At 43.9% G+C, this 19,985-nt stretch overlaps 2 protein-coding genes across 5 annotated transcripts in view; one reads left to right on the forward strand and one right to left on the reverse strand.

The window, feature by feature from the left end:
* The window catches only part of LOC112107376 (protein-associating with the carboxyl-terminal domain of ezrin), a 30,557-nt gene extending 11,858 nt beyond the window's left edge, over positions 1 to 18,699 (forward strand). For all 4 annotated transcript variants that reach the window (XM_026655342.2, XM_026655343.2, XM_024201045.3 and 1 more), the window contains exons 7-14: positions 5,711 to 5,822; positions 6,701 to 6,778; positions 8,486 to 8,625; positions 9,470 to 9,657; positions 10,554 to 10,725; positions 13,399 to 13,557; positions 14,545 to 15,260; positions 18,331 to 18,699. In XM_026655342.2, the coding sequence (XP_026511127.1) occupies positions 5,711 to 5,822; positions 6,701 to 6,778; positions 8,486 to 8,625; positions 9,470 to 9,657; positions 10,554 to 10,725; positions 13,399 to 13,557; positions 14,545 to 15,260; positions 18,331 to 18,393 (1,628 nt within the window). In that variant the 3' untranslated portion in view covers positions 18,394 to 18,699. The remainder of the gene's footprint in view (positions 1 to 5,710; positions 5,823 to 6,700; positions 6,779 to 8,485; positions 8,626 to 9,469; positions 9,658 to 10,553; positions 10,726 to 13,398; positions 13,558 to 14,544; positions 15,261 to 18,330) is intronic.
* Positions 18,700 to 18,757: 58 nt separating this feature from the next.
* LOC112107410 (uncharacterized protein C1orf112) overlaps positions 18,758 to 19,985 on the reverse strand; it is a 34,372-nt gene continuing 33,144 nt past the window's right edge. Inside the window, exon 24 of the mRNA XM_029912354.1 lies at positions 18,758 to 19,637. Within this exon, the coding sequence (XP_029768214.1) occupies positions 19,452 to 19,637 (186 nt within the window). The 3' untranslated portion in view covers positions 18,758 to 19,451. The remainder of the gene's footprint in view (positions 19,638 to 19,985) is intronic.

Raw genomic sequence — 19,985 nt, forward strand, 5'->3', positions numbered from 1 at the left:
TTCCCTGCAATTAGAAGGTAGAAATGACACACAGATTCATGGATTCTAAGGCTAGAAGGGACCACGTTGATCACCTAATCCGACCTCCTGTATAATACAGGGCATAAAACTTCCCCAAAATAATTCAGAGAGCATATTTTTTAGAAAAACATCCCATTTTGATTTTAAAATGATCAGTGATGGAGAATCCACCACAACCCTTATGAATTGTTCCAGTTGCTAATTATTCTCAGTTAAAAATGTACACCTAATTTCCAGTCTGAATTTGTCTAACTTCAATGTCTGGTAATTGGATCATGTTTTATCTTTCTCTGCTAGAGCCCATCATTATATATTTGTTCCCCATGGGGGTACTTTATAGACTGTGATCAGGTCACCTGTTAAACTTCTCTTTGTTAAACTAAATAGATTGAGCTCTTTGAGTCTATCACTAGAAGCAGGTCTGCCGACAGCAATTCCAGGCCCCAGGGCAGAACAGTCAATGGGCTCCAGCCTGCACAGATGCCGTCCACCTGACATTTGGGCGGTGCCGCCGGCTGCGCAGGCTGCCTTCACTGCCGCCGGTACCACCCCGCACGTGCCTAGGAGCCCTGCCCTGCAGCCTGCCCGGGCAATTCCACATGAAATCCTTTGAAATCGCCCGAGCCCCTGGGCAATTGCCCTCTTTGCCACCCACTGACCCCGTTTACAGTTACATTTTGCAACCTATCAGCCAGTTTTTAATCCATGTAATGTATGCCGTGTTCATTTTATATCACTTTAGTTTCTTAATCAAAATGTCATGCATTACCAAGTCAAACCCCTTACAGAAGTCTAAGTAGATTACATTAACTCTATTACCTTTACCAACCGGGCTTGTAATTTCGTCAAAAAAAGATATCTAGTTTGTTTGACAGAATTTATTTTCCATAAACCTATATTGATTTGCACTGATTACATTAGCTTCCTTTAGATCTTTATTAATCAAGTCCCATATCAGCTGCTCCGTTATCTTTCCCTGGATTGGCGTCAGGCTGACAGGCCTATAGTTACCTGGGTCATCCCTTTTATCCTTTTTAAAAATTGGCACAACCTTAGCTTTCTTCCAGTGTGCTATAACTTCCCTGGTGCTCCAAACTTAGGCCTGGTCCACACTAACCCCCCACTTCGAACTAAAATACGCAACTTCAGCTACGTTAATAACGTAGCTGAAGTCGAAGTACCTTAGTTCGAACTTACCGCGGGTCCAGACGCGGCAGGCAGGCTCCCCCGTCGACTCCGCGTACTTCTCTCGCGGAGCAGGAGTACCGGCGTCGACGGCGAGCACTTCCGGGATCGATTTATCGCGTCTAGACAAGATGCGATAAATCGATCCCAGAAGATCGATTGCTTACCGCCGGACCCGGAGGTAAGTATAGACGTACCCTTATTGAAAAGCAATGTTAATGGTCCAGCAAGCTGCTCAGTCAGCTCTTTTTAAAACTCTTGGGTGCAAGTAATCTGGACCTGCTGATCTAAAAATGTCTAACTTTAGTAGCTTCTGTTCAGCATCCTCCAGAAATACCGGTGGACTAGAAAAAGTGTTATCACCGTATGATGAGACTGTCATCTGTTTTTCCTCAAATATAGAACAGAAATACTTACTGAACACCTTTGCCTTTTCTGCATTATTACTGCTAATTCTACCATTTCCATCTAGTAATCAACCAATACCATGGTCAAGGATTTTTTGTTCCTAATTAGGGCTGTCCATTAATTGCAGTTAACAAATGCAATTAACTAAAAAAAATTAATTGCGATTAATTGCAGTTTTAATCGCATTGTTAAACAGAATACCAATTGAAATTTATTAAATATTTTGGATGTTTTTCTACATTTTCAAATATATTGATTTCAGTTACAACACAGAATACAAAGTGTACAATACTCCCTTTATATTTTTATTACAAATATTTGCACCGTAAAAATGATAAACAAAAGAAACAATATTTGTCAATTCACCTCATATAAGTACTGTAGTGCAATATCTGTATCCTGAAAGTGTAACTTACAAATGTAATTTTTTTTGTTAAATAACTGCACTCAAAACCAAAACAAAGCAAAGGTTTAGTCCACTCAGTCCTACTTCTCATTCAGCCAATCGCTTAGACAAACAAGTTTGTTTACATTTATGGGAGATGCTGCTGCCCACTTCTTATTTACAGTATCACCAGAAAATGAGAACAGGCGTTCGCATGGAACTTTCATAGCCGGCATTGCAAGGTATTTATGTGCCAGATATGCTAGACATTTATATGCCCCTTCATGCTTTGGCCACTATTCCAGAAGACATGCTTCCATGCTGATGACGCTTGTTTAAAAAAAAAAAAAAAAAAAGTGTTAATTAAATTTGTGACTGAACTCCTTGGGGGAGAATTATATGTCTCCAGCTCTATTTTACCCACATTTTGCCATATATTTCATGTTATAGTAGTCTCAGATGATGACTCAGCACATGTTCATTTTAAGAACACTTTTGCTGCAGATTTGACAAATGCAAAGACAGTACCAATGTGAGATTTCTAAAGATAGCTACAACACTTGACCCAAGGTTTAAGAATCTGAAGTGCCTTCCAAAATCTGAGAGGAATGAAGTGTGGAGCATGCTTTCAGAAGTCTTAAAAGAGCAACACTCCAATGTGGAAACTACAGAACCCAAACCACCAAAAAAGAAAATCAGCTTTCTGCTGGTGGCATCTGACTCAGATGATGAAAATGAATATCCGTCAGTCTGCACTGCTTTGGATTGTTATTAAGAAGAACCTGTCATCAGCATGGACATGTTCTCTGAAATGGTGGTTGAAGCATGAAGGGACATATGATTTAGCACACCTGACATGTAAATATCTTGCAACACTGGCTACAACAGTGCCATGAAAACACCTGTTCTCGCTTTCAGTTGACATTGTGAACAAGAAGTGGCAGCATTATCTCCTGCAAATGTAAACAAACTTGTCTGTCTAAGCGATTGGCTGAACAAGAAATAGGTCTGAGTGGACTTGTAGGCTCTAAAGTTTTACATTGTTTTATTTTTGAATGCAGTTATTTTTTTGTACATAATTCTACATTTAAGTTCAACTTTCATGATAAAGAGATTACACTACAGTACTTGTATTAGGTGAATTGACAAATACTATTTCTTTTGTTTTTACAGTGCAAATATTTGTAATCAAAAATAAATATAAAGTGAGCACTGTACACTTGGTATTGTTATAATTGAAATCAATATGTTTGAAAATGTAGAAAACATCAAAAATATTTAAATGGTATTCTATTGTTTAACAGTGTGATTAATTGTGATTAATTTTTTTAATCGCTTGATAGACCTATTCCCAATATATATAACTGTCTTATTGTCCTTAACTGTACTGGGCATGGATTTCTCCTTGTGTCCCTTGGCTTCTCTTATCAGTTTTCTACAATTCCTAACTTCTGATTTATATTCATTAGTATCAACTTCCCCTTTCTTCCATTTGTTGTATATCAATTTTTTTATTTTTATTTTTTTACAGTTGCCTTCACTTCCACTCTAAACCAAGTTGGATTTTTAACTAGCATGGGACTTCTTCCTCAATTGTGGCATTTTGGCTTTTTGGGCACTTAGTAGGTGTCCTTAAATGATTCCCAATTATCATTCACAGTTTTCTGGTAAATTCTTCCTCCCAGCTGATTTGGCTCATAATTGTTTTCAGCTTTTTGCAGTTGGTCCTTTTAAAGCACCAAGTATTACTGGTCTGGATATTCTTCTTCTTGTATATTATAAATCTGAGCAAGTCATGATCACTTGTACCTACCATTAACTTTTAGTTCTGTGATCAGTTCCTCTTTATAGTTAGGACTAAGTCCAATATAGAATTCCCCCATGTTGGCAGCAACACTTTTTGAGTTAGGAAATTATAGATGACAATGTTTAGAAATCCCAAGGATGTTTTAGTCCTGGCAGCATGAGACCTCCAGCATATGTCACTCAGATTGACGTCCTGTCCCACCCCCTCTCTCCAATCACCCAGGTTTCTTTCCTACGAATTACAGACAGGTGTGTATGGAGGTGGTCATCCAGTTCCCTAGTGTGATTTGATGGTCTGTAGCAGACATCAACTAATAATCCTATCTTGTGCTTTATCTGTTAGGACATTGATCCATAAGCATTCAATATCATTTTCTTCTGAGTTATCAATGACTTGGAAACAGGTAATGCCATTTTTGACATAGAGTGCCATGCCCCTTTCCCTTTTGCCCACTCAGTCCTTCCTAAATGTGTTATAACCTTTGATTTTAACATTCCAATCATGTGACTCATCCCACCCGGTTTTAGTAATACCAATTAGATTGAATTTATGCTCATAAATGAGCAATTCCAGTTCATCTTGTTCGTTACCCATGTTCCTAGCATTGGTGTATAGGCAATTCAAGAATTTCTTCTTTTCATGTCCTTTGGTTTCTTGATTAATTTTGTTCTCAACATCTTGATTTTGTGCTATGTGCCTGTATCGTCTTTTTTCCCCTTCCCTTTTGCTATTAGCTTAACGCTTCCTGAGTACTCCAGCCAGCCTGTCTCCAAGGAGATTGGTCCCCCTTCTACTGAGGTGGAGGCCATCTGAGCTATACAGCCCCTTCTTTCCATAGAAGGTGGACCAATGTTCCACAAAACCAAAACCCTCCACCACTTACCTAGCTTGAAGATTGAAGTTTGATATCCCTTCATTTTTATCCTAGCTACTGTAGCCATGGATGTCAAATAATCCTGAATCGTATTAAACTCTTTGCCTCAAAAGTAATTATTTAGGCACAGTAGGTGTGTGAGGGGAAAAAATGATTCGTTAGTGTTAAATTTGCTGCCTTTTGTCATTGTGAGCGCCCTTGTTCTTAACAATAAACTCTTATGTAGTGCTTATCTGTAGCTCTCAAAGCCCTTTAGAAAGGGGGTGAATATCGTTATTCCCATTATATAGATGGAAAAACCAAGGCAGACAAAACTGCAGTGACTTGACTCGGTTTCCCAGGGAGGAGTCAGTGACAGACCCAAGTGTTCTGGCTCCCTGGACAATGCTCGATCCACTGGACCATTGTGCCTCTTAACCTATTTATGCTCTCTCACAGCACAAGATCATGACTTCACTTCTTTGTAACACTCCCTATTTTATATACCTCTATCATGTCACCTTTTTCATCTGTTTCCTGAAGAATCCATTTTTATTATCTCTTCACATGGAAGTCTGTCCATGCCTATAATTGTCCAGCTGACTTTAATTATAATGACACCAAATAGAGCTCTTAGTTGAGGTCCTGCCTGTCTTCTGTAATAGGATGTTTGTAGTTGCTGCAGTGGGAATGTGATGTGTGAGGCGAAAGGAAGCTGCTCAAAAGAACCTTCTCTTGTCCTCTTCACCAAGCTTAGGAGAAAGTGTTCCCTTTAGAACTGGCTTTTTATACATTGTATTTTCCATGCTTACTCCCTAAACTCATCAGCACTCAGTGGCTAGATGGGTCAGGTAGGGGAGGAGGTTGATGGAAAATGGCCTTTCTAAAAAAGGTAGAGGCTTATGACAGCTACTAAGCAATAGCAGCGGCTCTGGACTATTTTGCTACCCATCAGCACTTAAACAATAGTAAGTTTGCAGAGGAAGGGGCAGTCTGAGTGTAGTCTGGACCCAGTGCTGGGAATGAAATCTAATGCTCGTTCTGGCTTCAGTTTCAGCGGATATTCTCTCCAGTTTTCAACAGACCTTGCACTGTACGCTGCTGAATCCAGATCCGAAGTGTCGTCCACCACTGTCCAGCTTACTGTCTCATGAGTTCTTCAGGTGAGGGAATGATGCTTTGTCTGTTTGGCTATAGCTCCCTGTTCCTCACTTCTGTGTTGTTGACATCACTCATTTCATTTTGAAAGGTTGTTGGTGGTTCTTTGATGCATGAAGTGCAAACATAATTACCAAGCTCACAGGCATGTTGTCATGTGGGATCTTTGACAAGGAGACTCCTTAAATTCAGAAGTCCTCATAGCGGGCTGTTGAATTATCAGCAAGATGGTTGAAAGAGTGACACTCCCGTGCATCGCAAATGTTATCTCCCCTACTTCATGCTAGGTGCTGATGGAGGGCATAGAAGACAAGGCTGTTAGAGGTACCTCTATCTTAGATCCATCTTGACTTCCAGTCTCTACAGACCTACAGTTGCCATCACCTAAATATGTTGCTGCCTTGGGGTAGTGTTATTGGCCTGTTGTGGGAATTTTCTTTTCTCATCATAATTTGGGTATCATGCTCAAGAGATTGCAAATGTACTATTGCTCAATTCATACTGTATATAGCTGCATCATTCAATTCCAGTTGTAGACCAGCAGATTGAGGAAATTACTCTTGGTTTCAGTCCAGCTTCTAATGGACAGATGTCCAAATCACATAATTGCTTTCACCGGCCTCCTTGATAGCCTCAAGAGAGGCTAAGAATGGAATGGACCATGGAGACTGAATCCCCCTGCTAGAAGTGGTTGCAATGGGGGCTGAAGCGCACGGATGCAGTGAGGAATGCAAGAAGCCCAAACTGTCATTCTGATGTTCCCAGTCCAATGTCATGTGACTTGTTACTCCCCTTTCCTCCTCCATGTGCCTGATTAATGCAGGATGTGACTTTCTTGAATCTCAAGTTCCTGATTCTTAGCCTTCTTTCTTTTTATGGTCAGAAATGATTTTCTGGAAGTTGTGAACTTTCTGAAAAGTTTAACCTTAAAGACTGAGGAGGAGAAAACTGAATTTTTCAAGTAAGTGAAAAGTTTTAAGAGCTTTAACCTTTTGTGGAGAGCATTTATTGCGGTGGGAGGGGCGGATGACTTTGTCATGTTCAAAATGGGATCTCAGCAAGACTTTAAAAGGTTTATAGCTGGGATGATACTTCCTCTATCTGTGGATCTCAGTCTCTTACACAGAACATCACTGATGTGTTCTGATTTTAATGTAATCTTATACAAACTCCAAGAAGATCCATTGTTAGCGTTGAATAGGATATACCTGCCACCACCTTTGCTGTGTGGTTTGATTCCGAACAACTAATTTTTCTTGGAAATGGTATCTACACAATTTTCTATGTGCAGCTGATCACTATGGTTGTCACTCCTAGTTTACACATGGTTTTTACTTTTCTTGGTGAGTAGCAAGTACTTTCATTGCAAAGATAATTGGTCCCGTTGTTCCCTGGGAATGAGCTAGAAAATTTGGACTGTGGTGGACATGGTTGTCTGAAATCTCAGGTGTATTTTAGAGGTGTGATTGGATTCTCTATGGAAACTTAGGCAAAACCAAGGACAGAAGTTTTCCCTTGGGTGGTAGGCTGTGAAGACAAACCAGGTTGTATATTGTCCACTAGCCACAATGGGAAATTTAGTTTAGTTTGTTCAGTACAGACAAGGAGAAGCATGACTAATTTAGCAGAAGGTTTTCTATTTAGATCCCACTTGGTCTACATGGCAGAACTTCCCATTTCCCCTTACTTCTGCATCAGCCATGGTGTCACTTTCAGGATATTACTATGCTGTAGCATCATGTTGCCATCGTGTGTGGTGGTGAGGGAAGAAGGGGTGTGGTATCATTGTAATGCTGCTCATTTGATGAACTGAATCCAAGACCCTCCTCCCGTAACTAACACTTTTGGCACAACTAGAGCTTCTGAAAGATAAGACTGTCAGAATTTTTTTATTATGGTAAAATGTATTTTTCCCTGGCCTCACTCTTGGAAACAGCTGAACTCTTTTGGCTGGAATTTTCCAAAATCCAGCTGCTTTCAGGCCCACTTTATACATAGTAAAGAACCATTTAAAAATAATCCTGTACAGATCACTTCTGAAATACTTTTTGCCTTAGATTAAGGGAAGGTCTTCCTGAGTTGATGTCCTTCCTTGCACAGGAAGCAATCTTGTTCAGGCAATGTCCTGTTGAATAAACATACTTGTCTGTTACCGAGTGGCAGAAGGGCGACCCTTGTAATGTGTATGGGGATTGGGATGTAAGTGCATTTTAACTCTAGGGCTTTAACACTGTGATAGTTCATGTGAGCTCCTTGCTCTGAAACACAGACACAAACTGTGGTGATGGACAGTTTTATAAAAGACAGAAATATTCATAGTCTGGCTACAGAATTTGATTGGGGCTTGCTTGGCTGGCTGGCTCTGTCTGGTGTAATCCTTGCCAGCCAGTAGCTTGGCTCTGAGGTTTCACAGGATGTATCCATTTCTTTATTATTTATGATTTTGTTTTGAGGTAGGGCCTATATTCCCCAATCAGTATTGGGGCTCCATTGTTGTAGGCACTGTACAGACACCATGAGATAACCCCTGCCCCGAAAAGCCCACAGTCTAAATAGAGAGGGAGGAGAAAGGGATATTTAATGGAAACTCATTCTGAAACCAAGTCATAATCAAATTTAAGAAAATAAAAAAAGTTACCCTCATACTAACTCCTCTCTCTCAAAACAGATTCCTGATGGATAGAGTGGCCTGTTTGTCAGAGAAGCTGATAGCTTCACGGCTGGTGCCTCTCTTACTCAATCAGCTTGTGTTTGCTGAGCCAGTAGCTGTCAAGAGTTTCCTTCCACATCTGCTAGGTCCAAAGAAAGGTGACTTTGAATATTCTCTCTTCAGAGCAAACACTTCCTCATTTGGAGTGAAATCAGAGGGGTTAGTTAATTTGAACAGAGGTTTTAATAGTGGTGTTTGTTTAAGCCAAGCAAGTACTGTAAGGTAAAGTACCAAAGATTGTCATTCCAGATACAGAATAATGGGAGTACCCCCGTCCACCAAACCTTTCATTGTTCCTTTGTCACATGCCTCCCGTGGTTGCTGAAAAGAGGATTAGCAATTGTCTGGCCGCCTTCCATGCTGCTATAAATGGCCCTCCCCAGGACTGTGGGGCAAGGGGCATTTCTTAGAGCAGCAGCTGTGTATACCTCCTCCTCCCCTCCCCTAGCATTCTTGCAGATAACAAAGCTGCCCCCTAGCTTGAGCTATGGGAAGGCAGCAGGTTACTCTGCCACCTCGCTGGCATGGGGCAACTTCTTTCTTCCCAGGAGGCATTCACTCTCCCTTCTTTCCCCTGCTGGAGTGCTCTGTCTCTCTCCCTCAGTAGTTCCTGTGCCCTTTCTTTGCTCCCCCTCCTTCACAATTTTGCCTAAGCAGCCACAGGGACTTGTGTGCCCTTAGCTGCCCAGAGGGGTCACTGTCAAGCAATGCAAATCATTCCTGCCCCACCCTTCTGATGTTCTGAGCATGCTAGCTCTGCAGCACTTCTGGCTCCTGCTGACCAAGAGAGCGTGGCATTAGGACTATGATTCAAACTGGGCTCCTCAGTGATAGACCTAAGCCCATAGGCCGCTGGCTGTGGTGACTGAGAGTAGCGTTAACTTGCAGCGAGTTGTCTCTGGTCTGGGAGGTAGCCTGTCCCATGTTCCAACTCTTCCCTAGATAAAACTGGAGAAAGTGAGACCACCTGCCTGCTGTCACCAGCCGTCTTCCAGACGCACGTCACTCCTGTGTTGCTGAAGCTGTTTGAGGTCCACGAAGAGCACGTGCGAGTGGTGCTGCTGTCTCACATTGACGCCTACGCAGAACTGTTCACGCAGGAAGAGTTGAAAAACATCATATTGCCACAGGTTAATGATGAGACAGACAACGGGACTGGACATGGCGTATCAAGAGTGTGGGGATTCTGCTGCTGGGATGGCCTCTGTTGCTTATTACACGTAAAGATCTCCTAGTCCTGGCAACAGTGAAGCACAGTGCAGGCAAATTGTGTAAGCTTTCCCCAAACACCCAACTCTGCCAAATGCAGCTCAGCCCTGACATGCAGCTCCCTTCACTTATTCCAGGCCTGGCACCCATGCACCTCCTCACAGCTCAGTCAGTTCACCTCCATCCTGAGCTAGAGCCTTCCTTGCTAACCCAGTCCTGCCCCCTCACCCTAGCTACGCCAGGGTACCTCAGTCCTGATCTGGAGCACCCCTTGATATTCCAGTCCTGCTCCCTAACCCTAGCTATGCCAGTGTTCCTGGAATATATAGATATTCCAGTGCTAGGATACCCCTTCTTCCTCCCCTCCCACAACTCATACACATCAAGTTTGACTTATGACCTGCCGCTTATGACAATACACTGCCTCTCCATCCTATGCCACTCCAGTATCTCAGTTGTGGGGGTCTTTTGAGCAGAGATGACTGATCATTCTGAATTGTGACAAATTATTTGCAAAGTGGTCCAGTGTTCACAAAGAGCTAGTATGGGTGACCCTTTTTAACTGGTAACATGAATCAGGCTTTGAACCCTAGTGAGGAGTAAGGCTACTTTCCTACCCAGGGAAGTGATATACATATTGAATTTTGTTTGTCAGAGAGAAGATGACACTAATAGTAAGTTTCATAAGTGGTTATCCACATGATTGTCTAGATGAAAGAACAGCAGAAACATGCTGTAAACATCTTTAATGGAAGAGCTAAAGAAAGAACTGCTCAGATTCTTTGCTGTTTCTGATAGCTTTCTGGTCTTGTCCTAGGTGCTACTGGGCCTTCGAGATACCAGTGACTCTATTGTTGCGATAACGCTGCATGGCTTAGCGGTTCTGGTCTCTCTGCTTGGACCTGAAGTGGTTGTGGGGGGTGGAAGAACTAAGATTTTCAAATGCTCCGCACCGAGTTTCACTAAAACTACGGACCTTTCGCCAGCAGGTAGGTAAATGCAAAAAGAGTTTGGGATTGCAGCACAGTGAGATTGGTTTGTGCTGTCCAATCTTGCCTGTGCTGCTTGGACAGGGACTCTAGGGAGAGTCCCTCATGTGGATAAGCCTGTTAAGTGAAGGCCTCTTGCCCTCAATAGTGGGGAAAAAATGATCTGCAAAGACAGAACTGGGGTAATGTATTTAGCAACAGATTGTTCCTGCCACAAGCTGCTCCAGTGAGATGTAGAGGAATAAACCACCAGGGACAAAGGCACTGTTGAAAGACCACACTGGGAACAGCCATATATAAACAAAACCACAACTTTCCATTTTGTTAAAGGGACGCAGCGAGGAGTATTAGTATTGTAACCAATCCCTCCTAAATAGTTAAAATTTCAGTCAGCTCTATGACTTTTAGTACAACATGGTATTAAATGGAGCAGTGGACCTTGTGTCTGGCATCTTGTGACATTTTAACTGTTTGTGATTGATCTGTTTCCCCCTTATGCGGGGGAAGAAAAAGCAGAAGCTAATTGGTTTTGTCTTGATGTTAGCTGTAGGCCTTGTCTATACCTGTATTTCAGCCTTGCATAGCTACATTAACACAACCCCTCCGGCAGTAGGCAGTGTAGGCAGTTTACACTGGTGCAGCTTACCTGGCTTGGAAACGGGGGTAAGTCATGTGACACCCTGGCACCCCACTATTCACCACTGTCATGTAATTAGGATATGTTTTGTACAAAGTATGCCTTGTGAGGTATCATCATTCTAAAAGTCTTGATCTGCTAGACAGTAATATCTTGTTTGATTGTATGTGCTATCGTCATATGTCAAGTTATGAAGTTTGGCTATGTATGTGTTGAAACATGTTGTGAGGTTGAAAACACCCACAAGCAGCCTTTCAGGTACAACAGTAAAAAGGCCAAACAATGTTAATGGCTCATTGAGAAAATGCACACAAGCACAAGGATTACCCCAGGAACTGTGTACAATAGAAACCTCTCAGAGATAGCACTACACAATGGGAACTGCTTGACCCAGGTCACAGCAAAAGAGCTTTCCAGCAAGTGGGAAGAAGATATAAAAGGGGGACAATGATATCATGATGGTACCTCACTCCCCCTACAACACCACATCTGGAAACACCAGAGGGGCAAGGACTGAACTGGGGGAAGTGATGGTCCCAGGCTAGAGGGATTTTTAGCCTGTGTATGAAAACCTGGGAAAGCCAAGGAAGCTTGTGCCTTAAGAATCTGCCAGCCTGTTTATCACTCAGGGTGAGCATTTGCTAATTCATATCCTACCTATTTAGTGTGTTAAGCTCAGTTTGTGGTTTTGTTTATTTACTAAGGTAATCTGCTTTGATCTGTTTGCTGTCACTTATAATCACTTAAAATCTATCTTTTGTAGTTAATAAACTTGTTTTGTTTTGTCTAAAACCAGTGTGTGTGGAAATTGTAACTTCGGGCAGAAAGCTGTTGCATATGTCTCTCCACATTGAGAGAGGGGGTGAATTTTATGAGCTTACGCTGTACAGTTGCCTGTGCAGCGCAAGACAGTATAATTTTGGGTTTGCACTCCAGAGCGGGGTGCGTGCCTTAGTAACTGGGAGGTGCCTTACCTGAGCCTTCCCATGCAGAGCTGATCTGAAGCTGCAGCTGGGTGTCCCTATCTGTATGCTGATGAAAGAGCAAAGTTGGAGAGCTTGGCAACTTATCACAGCACCACAGTTTGAAAGGGAGCCCAAGCTGGTGGGTCAGGCGAGCTCAGTGGTACCCCAGTTCCAGGTGGCACCCCGGAAGGAATCCGTCACAAGCCACACTGATACAAATCACCCTGTACTGGTGTAAAGTGTGTTACATTAGGGGACTGCATTTGTGCAGATACACAAGGTGACAGAAATCACAGTATGGCGCTCTGCCACCTTGAGTGGTGGCTGGACCTTAGATAGAGGTTGTTGAGCCTGCTATAGCCTTGGCAAATAGACCTGACTCTTCTACCTCAGGCAGAAGAGACTCCAGCTTTTAAGATCTAGGGGTCCAAGGCCCAGTCAGGGTTTAGTGTTACACAGGCAATGCCATAGTGACTGGCTTCATTTGCACCAGTGCTGGCTGCCTGTTGCTGTGTGCTGAAACACCTCAATCAGCTGGTTCCTGTACTGAACAGCAGACTGGTTTACGTCACAGCCTATGGGAGGCAGCTGAGAGTTTGTTTTGCATGTGTATGGCAGGGAAAGAGGCGCCAAGGGAGGAGATAACAGGAGAATCCCTGTGGAACCTTGTGACTCTGACCTGCAGAGCAGAAGCTTGTGTTGGGGAGACAGATGGTTGAACAAACACTGTTCGCCATCTTAGATGCATGGTAATAGGATGTGAATGGGGCTCATGTTACTTTCACTTCATTAAAGTGCAGTGATGGCTGCTGCGTTCACCCAGGGGGTCTGCAAAGCACCCAGACCTCACATGTAGAGCCCAAGTACATTTTACCGATTCAAGGGCTGCCTTAGCAAGTTGCCAGGAATCTGAAGACCCAGCAAATAGCAGAAAATGGAGTAGATTGTGGGCCATCTTGGGTTTCATCCTAGCAATTGAATGTAATGAAGATCTCTATTGTGCCTTTGTTCTGAGCAGAGCAGCAGCTATTGAGTGAGTGTCCTTTGTGTTTTTGCTTTGTATCCCTGCAGACTCCCCAACTCACGTTAGCAACCAGAGAAGTCAGCTCTCCCAGCCCCTACAGAACAACTCTTCCAGTGTGTTCCCCAAGTGCCCCATCGCTGGAAACGTGTCCCTCAGCAGCAAGAAACATGTGCCAAGAAAAGACTCTCAGGTGGCCTTAAAGACAGGTAAACCTCCAGAGCTTTCTTACTGGAGCAGTCCTTGCTACTAAACACTAATGACGAATATCCTTTTTGGTGGTAGCACAACAGCGCTGCCTCCTCCTGATTTGAAATGGCTACAGAGGTGCCATTTTCAGTTGAGTGACTCACTGCCATATGTACCTGACAGGTAAAGGAGCTAGGAAATGTGGGGAGTGGAGAGTACAGAGGAAGAACATAACACAATGTTTAGGAGAACAGTTTGTATGTTTAACCTTTGGAAAGCTAAGTACTGTAGCTGGGCTCTCCATGCTTGATTTGCACGGGGATGGATAGAAGATAATTGAGAAGACTGAAGTAAACAATGACACTGCTGGCAAACTGAGCAACATAGATATGTACCCATAATGGCATGTCTGTTTGCCTTTGCGCCCTGGCCCTTTTATGTGCCCTGACCTTCCCACCCCATAGATAGCTAGGTAGGTGAGCAGCTCCAGCAATGAGCTGAAGGCTGTCATGACTCACTAGCGAGTTGCAATTGGCACCATTCGTATACTTGCTGCTTCCCTGTCTTCAGCAAGCTGATCCAAAATGTCCATCTGTGTTTCAGTTCTCCTTTGCCTTTGTCCAGTAGCAACTCAGCAGGCCCTGGGCACTTGCTGGTTAGATGTTCCAAGCTTAGTAACCCTCCCACTGTAGGCAGGAAGCTGGTCACTGCTTCTGAGGCAGAGGAGTTTCTGCCCTGCCTTCCCTTCTCTTTTAGCAGCACTTTGAAGCATCAGTATAGATCACTGGTGGAGGCAAGGCACTGGGCTATGTGGAGCATTGTTCTGATCTAGTGTGACTGTTCCTGAGCAGGCTGATTTTCAGGCCAGCAGGCTGGTGTGGTGTTTCCTTAGTGATAGAGTTAGGGCATCGTGGGAGTTCTAGGTATAACTTACATTCCCAGTTTTATGGGAAAGGCACAATTTAGCACCATCCAAAACAGGTGTGTAATTCCTATGTCTTCCACAGTTGAACAAGACCCTCAGCTATCCCTGAATGGAGATCCTGCTGCGATGAATACTGTGGGAAGCAGCAGGAGCCCTTTGAGTACTTCTGAAAAGCCAACAGAGGAATGGCCAGACTGGAGCGAGTCTGAAGAGCCCAAGACTCAGAAAATTGTGAACATACAGCTCCGGCCTATGGAGCCACATGGCAGCACTGGGCCCTATGTTGTTGATCATAATGTGGACAAGGAACCCTCGGACAACTTTGAGCCCAGCAGCCCTGCTCCTAAACTGTTCTCAGGAAACAGCCTCAATGCTACAAGAGTCCAAGTGCAGAGGCCACTCCCTGGTGCCCTTCAGCTGAGCAAAGAATCCAAAAGCTTCAAACCCAGTCCTCCCCCAATGTCCAGCCCTGTGAATTGCTGGAGCAATGACAGCTGGGACCACCCAGACCAGCTGAGAGAAACAGCATTCCTGGAAAGGTCTCCCAAGTCTCCATGGGAGTCTGGCTTAGGAGAAGAGTTCACAATCCAAGTGAAGAGGAAACCAGTGCGAGATCCTGAGTTGGACTGGTTTGCTGACATGACCCCAGATATTAAACCATCTGCAGCTTTCCTGATTTTACCTGAAGTGAGGACAGACTCGGTTGTTCTTAGTCACTTAAGTGCAGTTTCCAGTGGAGAGGATACCTCCCAGATAGTGCAATTTTCATCCAAATTTGCAGCAGCTGAAGTCACTGAGGTGAGAATACGGAGGGTTGGGGGGATTATATTGAGTGATGTGGTAAATTGTAGAAGGAAAAATGCATTTCAAGGGATGCAAAAATGCAAGCAGGTACTGCACAAACCTGTCACTATGCCTCAGTCCTTAGCAGCTGGGTGTCATCTGTGCAGTGCTGGCACAGTGCATGCTGCCTCAGCAGCTTCATCTAGACAGTGGATAACATGGGGGAGAGGAAGGGGTCTTTGCAGGTGAGGAAACAGGTGGACATCTTCTGTTAGTCTTAAAGGTGCCACAGGACCCTCTGTTGCTTTTTAGGTGGACATCAGTTGACTACTGTAGAGGTGCTGAATGATGCATCTTATCAGGCACTATGTCAGTTTGATCAGCTCTTGTAGCTGCAGATGTGTGATAAGAGGCACATGAAACTGATTAGTACAGTTTGGGTAAACCTGTGGCCTTTAAAACAGGCACAGTGGCTTGAGGACTAGGAAGGGGATATAAACTTTTCCTTCTAGTTCTTGAGTTCATATTTCACACAGGCCACTAAACAGCCCCTATCTGGATCTGATTGTCCTAGCCCAGCTTCTACTAGACAGGTACCTTCAACGCAAGTGTGACCTTTTAGATTCAGTGGAGTGGCCAAATATTTGAAGAGTTGGGAGTCTAAATTCCACTCTCAGCTGTAGCAGTCCTGCTACAACAGCTGAGGCACTTTGTGGGGTGCAGTGTGAACCGCATGGCATTAAATGGGATGTTTTGCTTCTGGGACTCTTTCATTAGTTATGTAATCCCTTTTAAAAGATAAACCTACTATAAAATAGGAGGGGTGGGAGGGTCTATGCACCTTGCAAATGAACTCCTCCTTTTAAATGGTTTGTACGATCTGAAAAGAGGAAAGAAACAGCTTGTCCACAATAGCCAGTGGTGCTAGAAAACTGCGCATTTTCTGTAGGGAGTTGTAGAGTGGTGTGTAATCCTGGTTTCTGTCATCACGTGCCTGTATAATGTACCAGATAGATCAAAACAAAGTCCTAGGCTGCTTATTGAACTGGGCACATGACTTGGAAGTTCTGATGGATTGTCACAGAGTCCAAGGACTGCTGCTATGTTCTGCAGCAGTGAGGGACAGGGTTATGGCTCTGCACATGGAACAGTCTGCTTATTTGACTGAGTCCTGGGCTGTGGGTGCTCCTAAGAAGGGGCGAAGCAGGAAAGGCTATTCTCCCTCCCCAAACAGCCTCTGTCTCTGAAATGGAACAGTGACCTGTCACAGCCAGTGGTAGTGCTATCAGAGCTGAGGGACTGAGAGGCTGCCTTGCAGGACAAAGCACAATCACTGTCAGTGCTAGCAGGAAAGGGAACATCCCCTACTTGCCACCAGAGCATGAAGGGTATAGAGAGAGGGAGGTGTATAGAGACCCCTTCCTCTACAGCCCTTTGGAAGGGAGGAGCCCTCACCTCCCTTAGAAATAACCGTTCCTGTGTTAATAGCATGTCTTCCTCTGCTGTGATATGGCTAAGAACAGGGGGACTGCTGCTCTTACCCCACCTTGCTGCCATAGTACTTTACTCCCATTTGAGAGTCACAGCAGTGACTGGTTTTACTCACGGAGACTGGTTTTAAACCATTGTTTGACTGCAAAATGCCTGACTCTCCTCTCTGTGTTAAATAATTGATCCAGTGCTAGCTTAAGGCACACAGCAGTGGTTTCCAAAGGTGATGTGATGTACTGATATGCCCCCCCTCCCCCACCATAGTATCTGAGCACCTAATGCATTTATCTGCACAACACCCCTGGGAGGTAGGGAAGTGTTATCAGAGGTTAGTGACTTGCCTGGGTCACGCAGGGAGTCGATGCTGGATCTCCTGTGTCTCAGGCCAGTGAGTGGCTGAACTACATGCAGCACATGGATTTTATTTTAGTTGGGGGGGAACAGTCTAAAAGCTGACCTAACTAGGACAGGGAGAACAGGCTTCACGGGGAGGGCTATTTTAATCTTAGTGCAGAACTCCATGGTGGCTCCTCACAAAACTGCAGGGAAGGGATGTATTTATGAGCCAGGCATCACTGTGATGGGCATGGCCATTGCATCCGCTGCACAGCCTGGCTCAATGGGCTAACCCTAGTACCTGTCTGTAGCGTATAAGTTCCTACCTCTGGGGTGGGAGGGTTCAGGTTCTTAGAAATGATGCACAGAACTTCTCTGCAAAGCTGTTTTACCAGAGCTTTCCAGGGGGGATTGAAACCTCACCCAAAGTGACATTTTAAAGCAGCTGATGTTAACTGCCTACCAAAGTTCCCCCTTAATGCAGTGTTTCAAGTGCTTCGTTTGAATTGTTCTGGGAGGAAGAGATGGCTTGTTTCTAAAAATAGCACATATTTGCTTATTTTTTGGTACCAGAGGGAGTAAATTATTAGAAGTGGGACAGCTGAGCTCTGCTCAGAAAAAAATATTGTCACTACAAGTACCTGTGGGTGCTCAGTGTAGGCAAAGTACAGACAGGTCTGGTCATTGATCTAGGTAAGTAGGAGCTGGTAACCCCTTTTTATTTTCAGCCCTAGTAATATTTTATTTAGGCCACTTACCGCTTCATCTACTATGTCTATATAAAGATTTAATGGGGGATGCTGGATTTGGAACTGCCTGGGGTTTAGGGTGAGAGCTGGTGATAGCCCAGCAAACCTGACACTCTTGTTGAGTCTGCTGAGGTGGTTTCTAGTACTAGTGGCCTTGGGGCAAGGACTGTCTCTCTCTCTCTCCCCCCCCCTTACCAGGCCCTTACAGAAGGGGTGCATGGCATTACAGCACATTCATTTTGCTGCTGCTTCAGCCAGTAACTGACCAGCTGTGCAGTTTACTCAAAGGCCAGAGGATTACCAAAAACCTGGGTCAGGGAGGTAGAACTCTAACAACTCTCAGCCAGCTGTGAACCAAACAGGAATTCCCCAGGACCAGGGGGCCCCATTGATGTCTGGCATAGTTCTCAGGGATTGGGTTAATGTATCTATTTTACATGGATGGATGTAGCTCTGCATGGCTGTCATCTGGTGTGTTCTTACTGACACAGTTTATGTAATTATTCTAGGCTGAAACTGCAGGCTGGGGTGAAGAGGAAGAGGTGAACTGGGAAGATGATACGAACTGGTGATGGATGGGGAAAAAACAAGGGCCGTCTATGGCCTATTGCTTCCAGGATGTGTTAGATTATTACCTCACCAACACGGCAGGCGAGAGCCCAATGCAGCCTATCTTCCTATACCAGGATGCTCCTTTTCCAGCCTGTGCTGAAGCCATATGTACAAGTGAGGTGCATAGCCCTGGCTAGTGGAAATTGGAATAGCTTGAATGGTTTGTGTGTTGGAGCTGAAAGAGTGATTTATACTTTTCTGTTTCAGGAATCATCACTGCTCTGGAAAACTCTTGAAAATAAATGAAAATTGCATTAGTTCAGATAAATTTTATTAATGTTTGTGCCATTTCTTTTTATTAGAAAAATAAGCCACAGGGGAGGGGCTCCTTTTAACTTTTTAGATGCAAACTGCAATGATTTTAGACTGTACAGTTTACTTGGATGACCTATTTATTGCTGTTCTACCAGAATGAATGGCGGGGTGGGTGCAGTGTGCTAGGAGACCATTACAAGGAAAGTGTGTTTAACACAAATTGTATCATAGCTCTAAATTCACTCTGCTCTTTAACCTGACCAATAAAGATTATTTTCAAAAGATCAGTACAGTGTCCGAGTGAAACAGCAGCTCAGGTGCCTGACTTCTCCATGAGAGAATGGAGCCTTGGTTTTTAAAATACACTCAAACTATTCACGCATTCATTGTTAACAATTTAATACAAAAGTGTCTGTCTCTGTAGATGTAACAGGGACAATTACAGTCCATTTTCTCTTACAAAAGATTCAAATACCTTACTACACAAGCCTGTTAAGCTTTCCCTGGTCCAAGTTAGAGCAGCATATGAAATTAGCTCCTTTACACAGCATGGGGTCAGTTAAATTCAACATCTTAACCCTTCCAAAAAAGTTAACACATTCAGGCACATTAAACAAAACACTATTTACAGTGAGTGAATCAAAATCAGGGTGTTTTGTAGAAGGGTATCACTGGTAACTCCCCTTATTTTCAGTTTGTTCGTTTTCCAGCTGTGATCTCCCCCAGTGTTAAGCCAGTGCTGAGCTGTTCAGTGTCTAACACCTTACCGTACAGTGTTTCTTAAGATGGCTATTGCTGCCTGTAGAGCCTCTAATTTCACTGCAAGCCAAGCAGGAGACGGTCCTTTCTGCAGCAGCAGTTTCACAGCTTCCAGTGCTCTCTCTGCAGTGTCTATAGCAGACTTGTACTGCTCCTCACAGGGTGAGTGACAAGCTCTCTTTGCCAAGGGCTGAAGATTAAAACGTGAGATGTTAAACCTCTACTATTTACTTACAATCCCACTGATACAGGCCAAATCCTCAACCTCTTAGATGAAAAATAACCCGGCCATGTAGTCACACACACAAGCCGCTTCAGCTGGGATGTTTCATGCAGGTTTCAACCTCTCTCAGTTTAAAGCCAGTGCTTAAAGCTGTGAGAATTTCTCCTAACAGTTTTATATGTCTCACTTACTGGTTCAATATAAAGTTTAGTATCCCAATTAACACAGGCATGGGGGCTCCTTTCAGTGTTGTAAGGCTGAGGGCCAACAGGTTCCCCTTTAAATGCTCCTCCTTGAGTGAGTACAGGGCAATAG

The sequence above is a fragment of the Terrapene carolina genome, unplaced genomic scaffold (genome assembly GCF_002925995.2).
Source record: "Terrapene carolina triunguis isolate 2854851 unplaced genomic scaffold, T_m_triunguis-2.0 Scaffold210, whole genome shotgun sequence".
NCBI lineage: Eukaryota > Metazoa > Chordata > Testudines > Emydidae > Terrapene > Terrapene triunguis.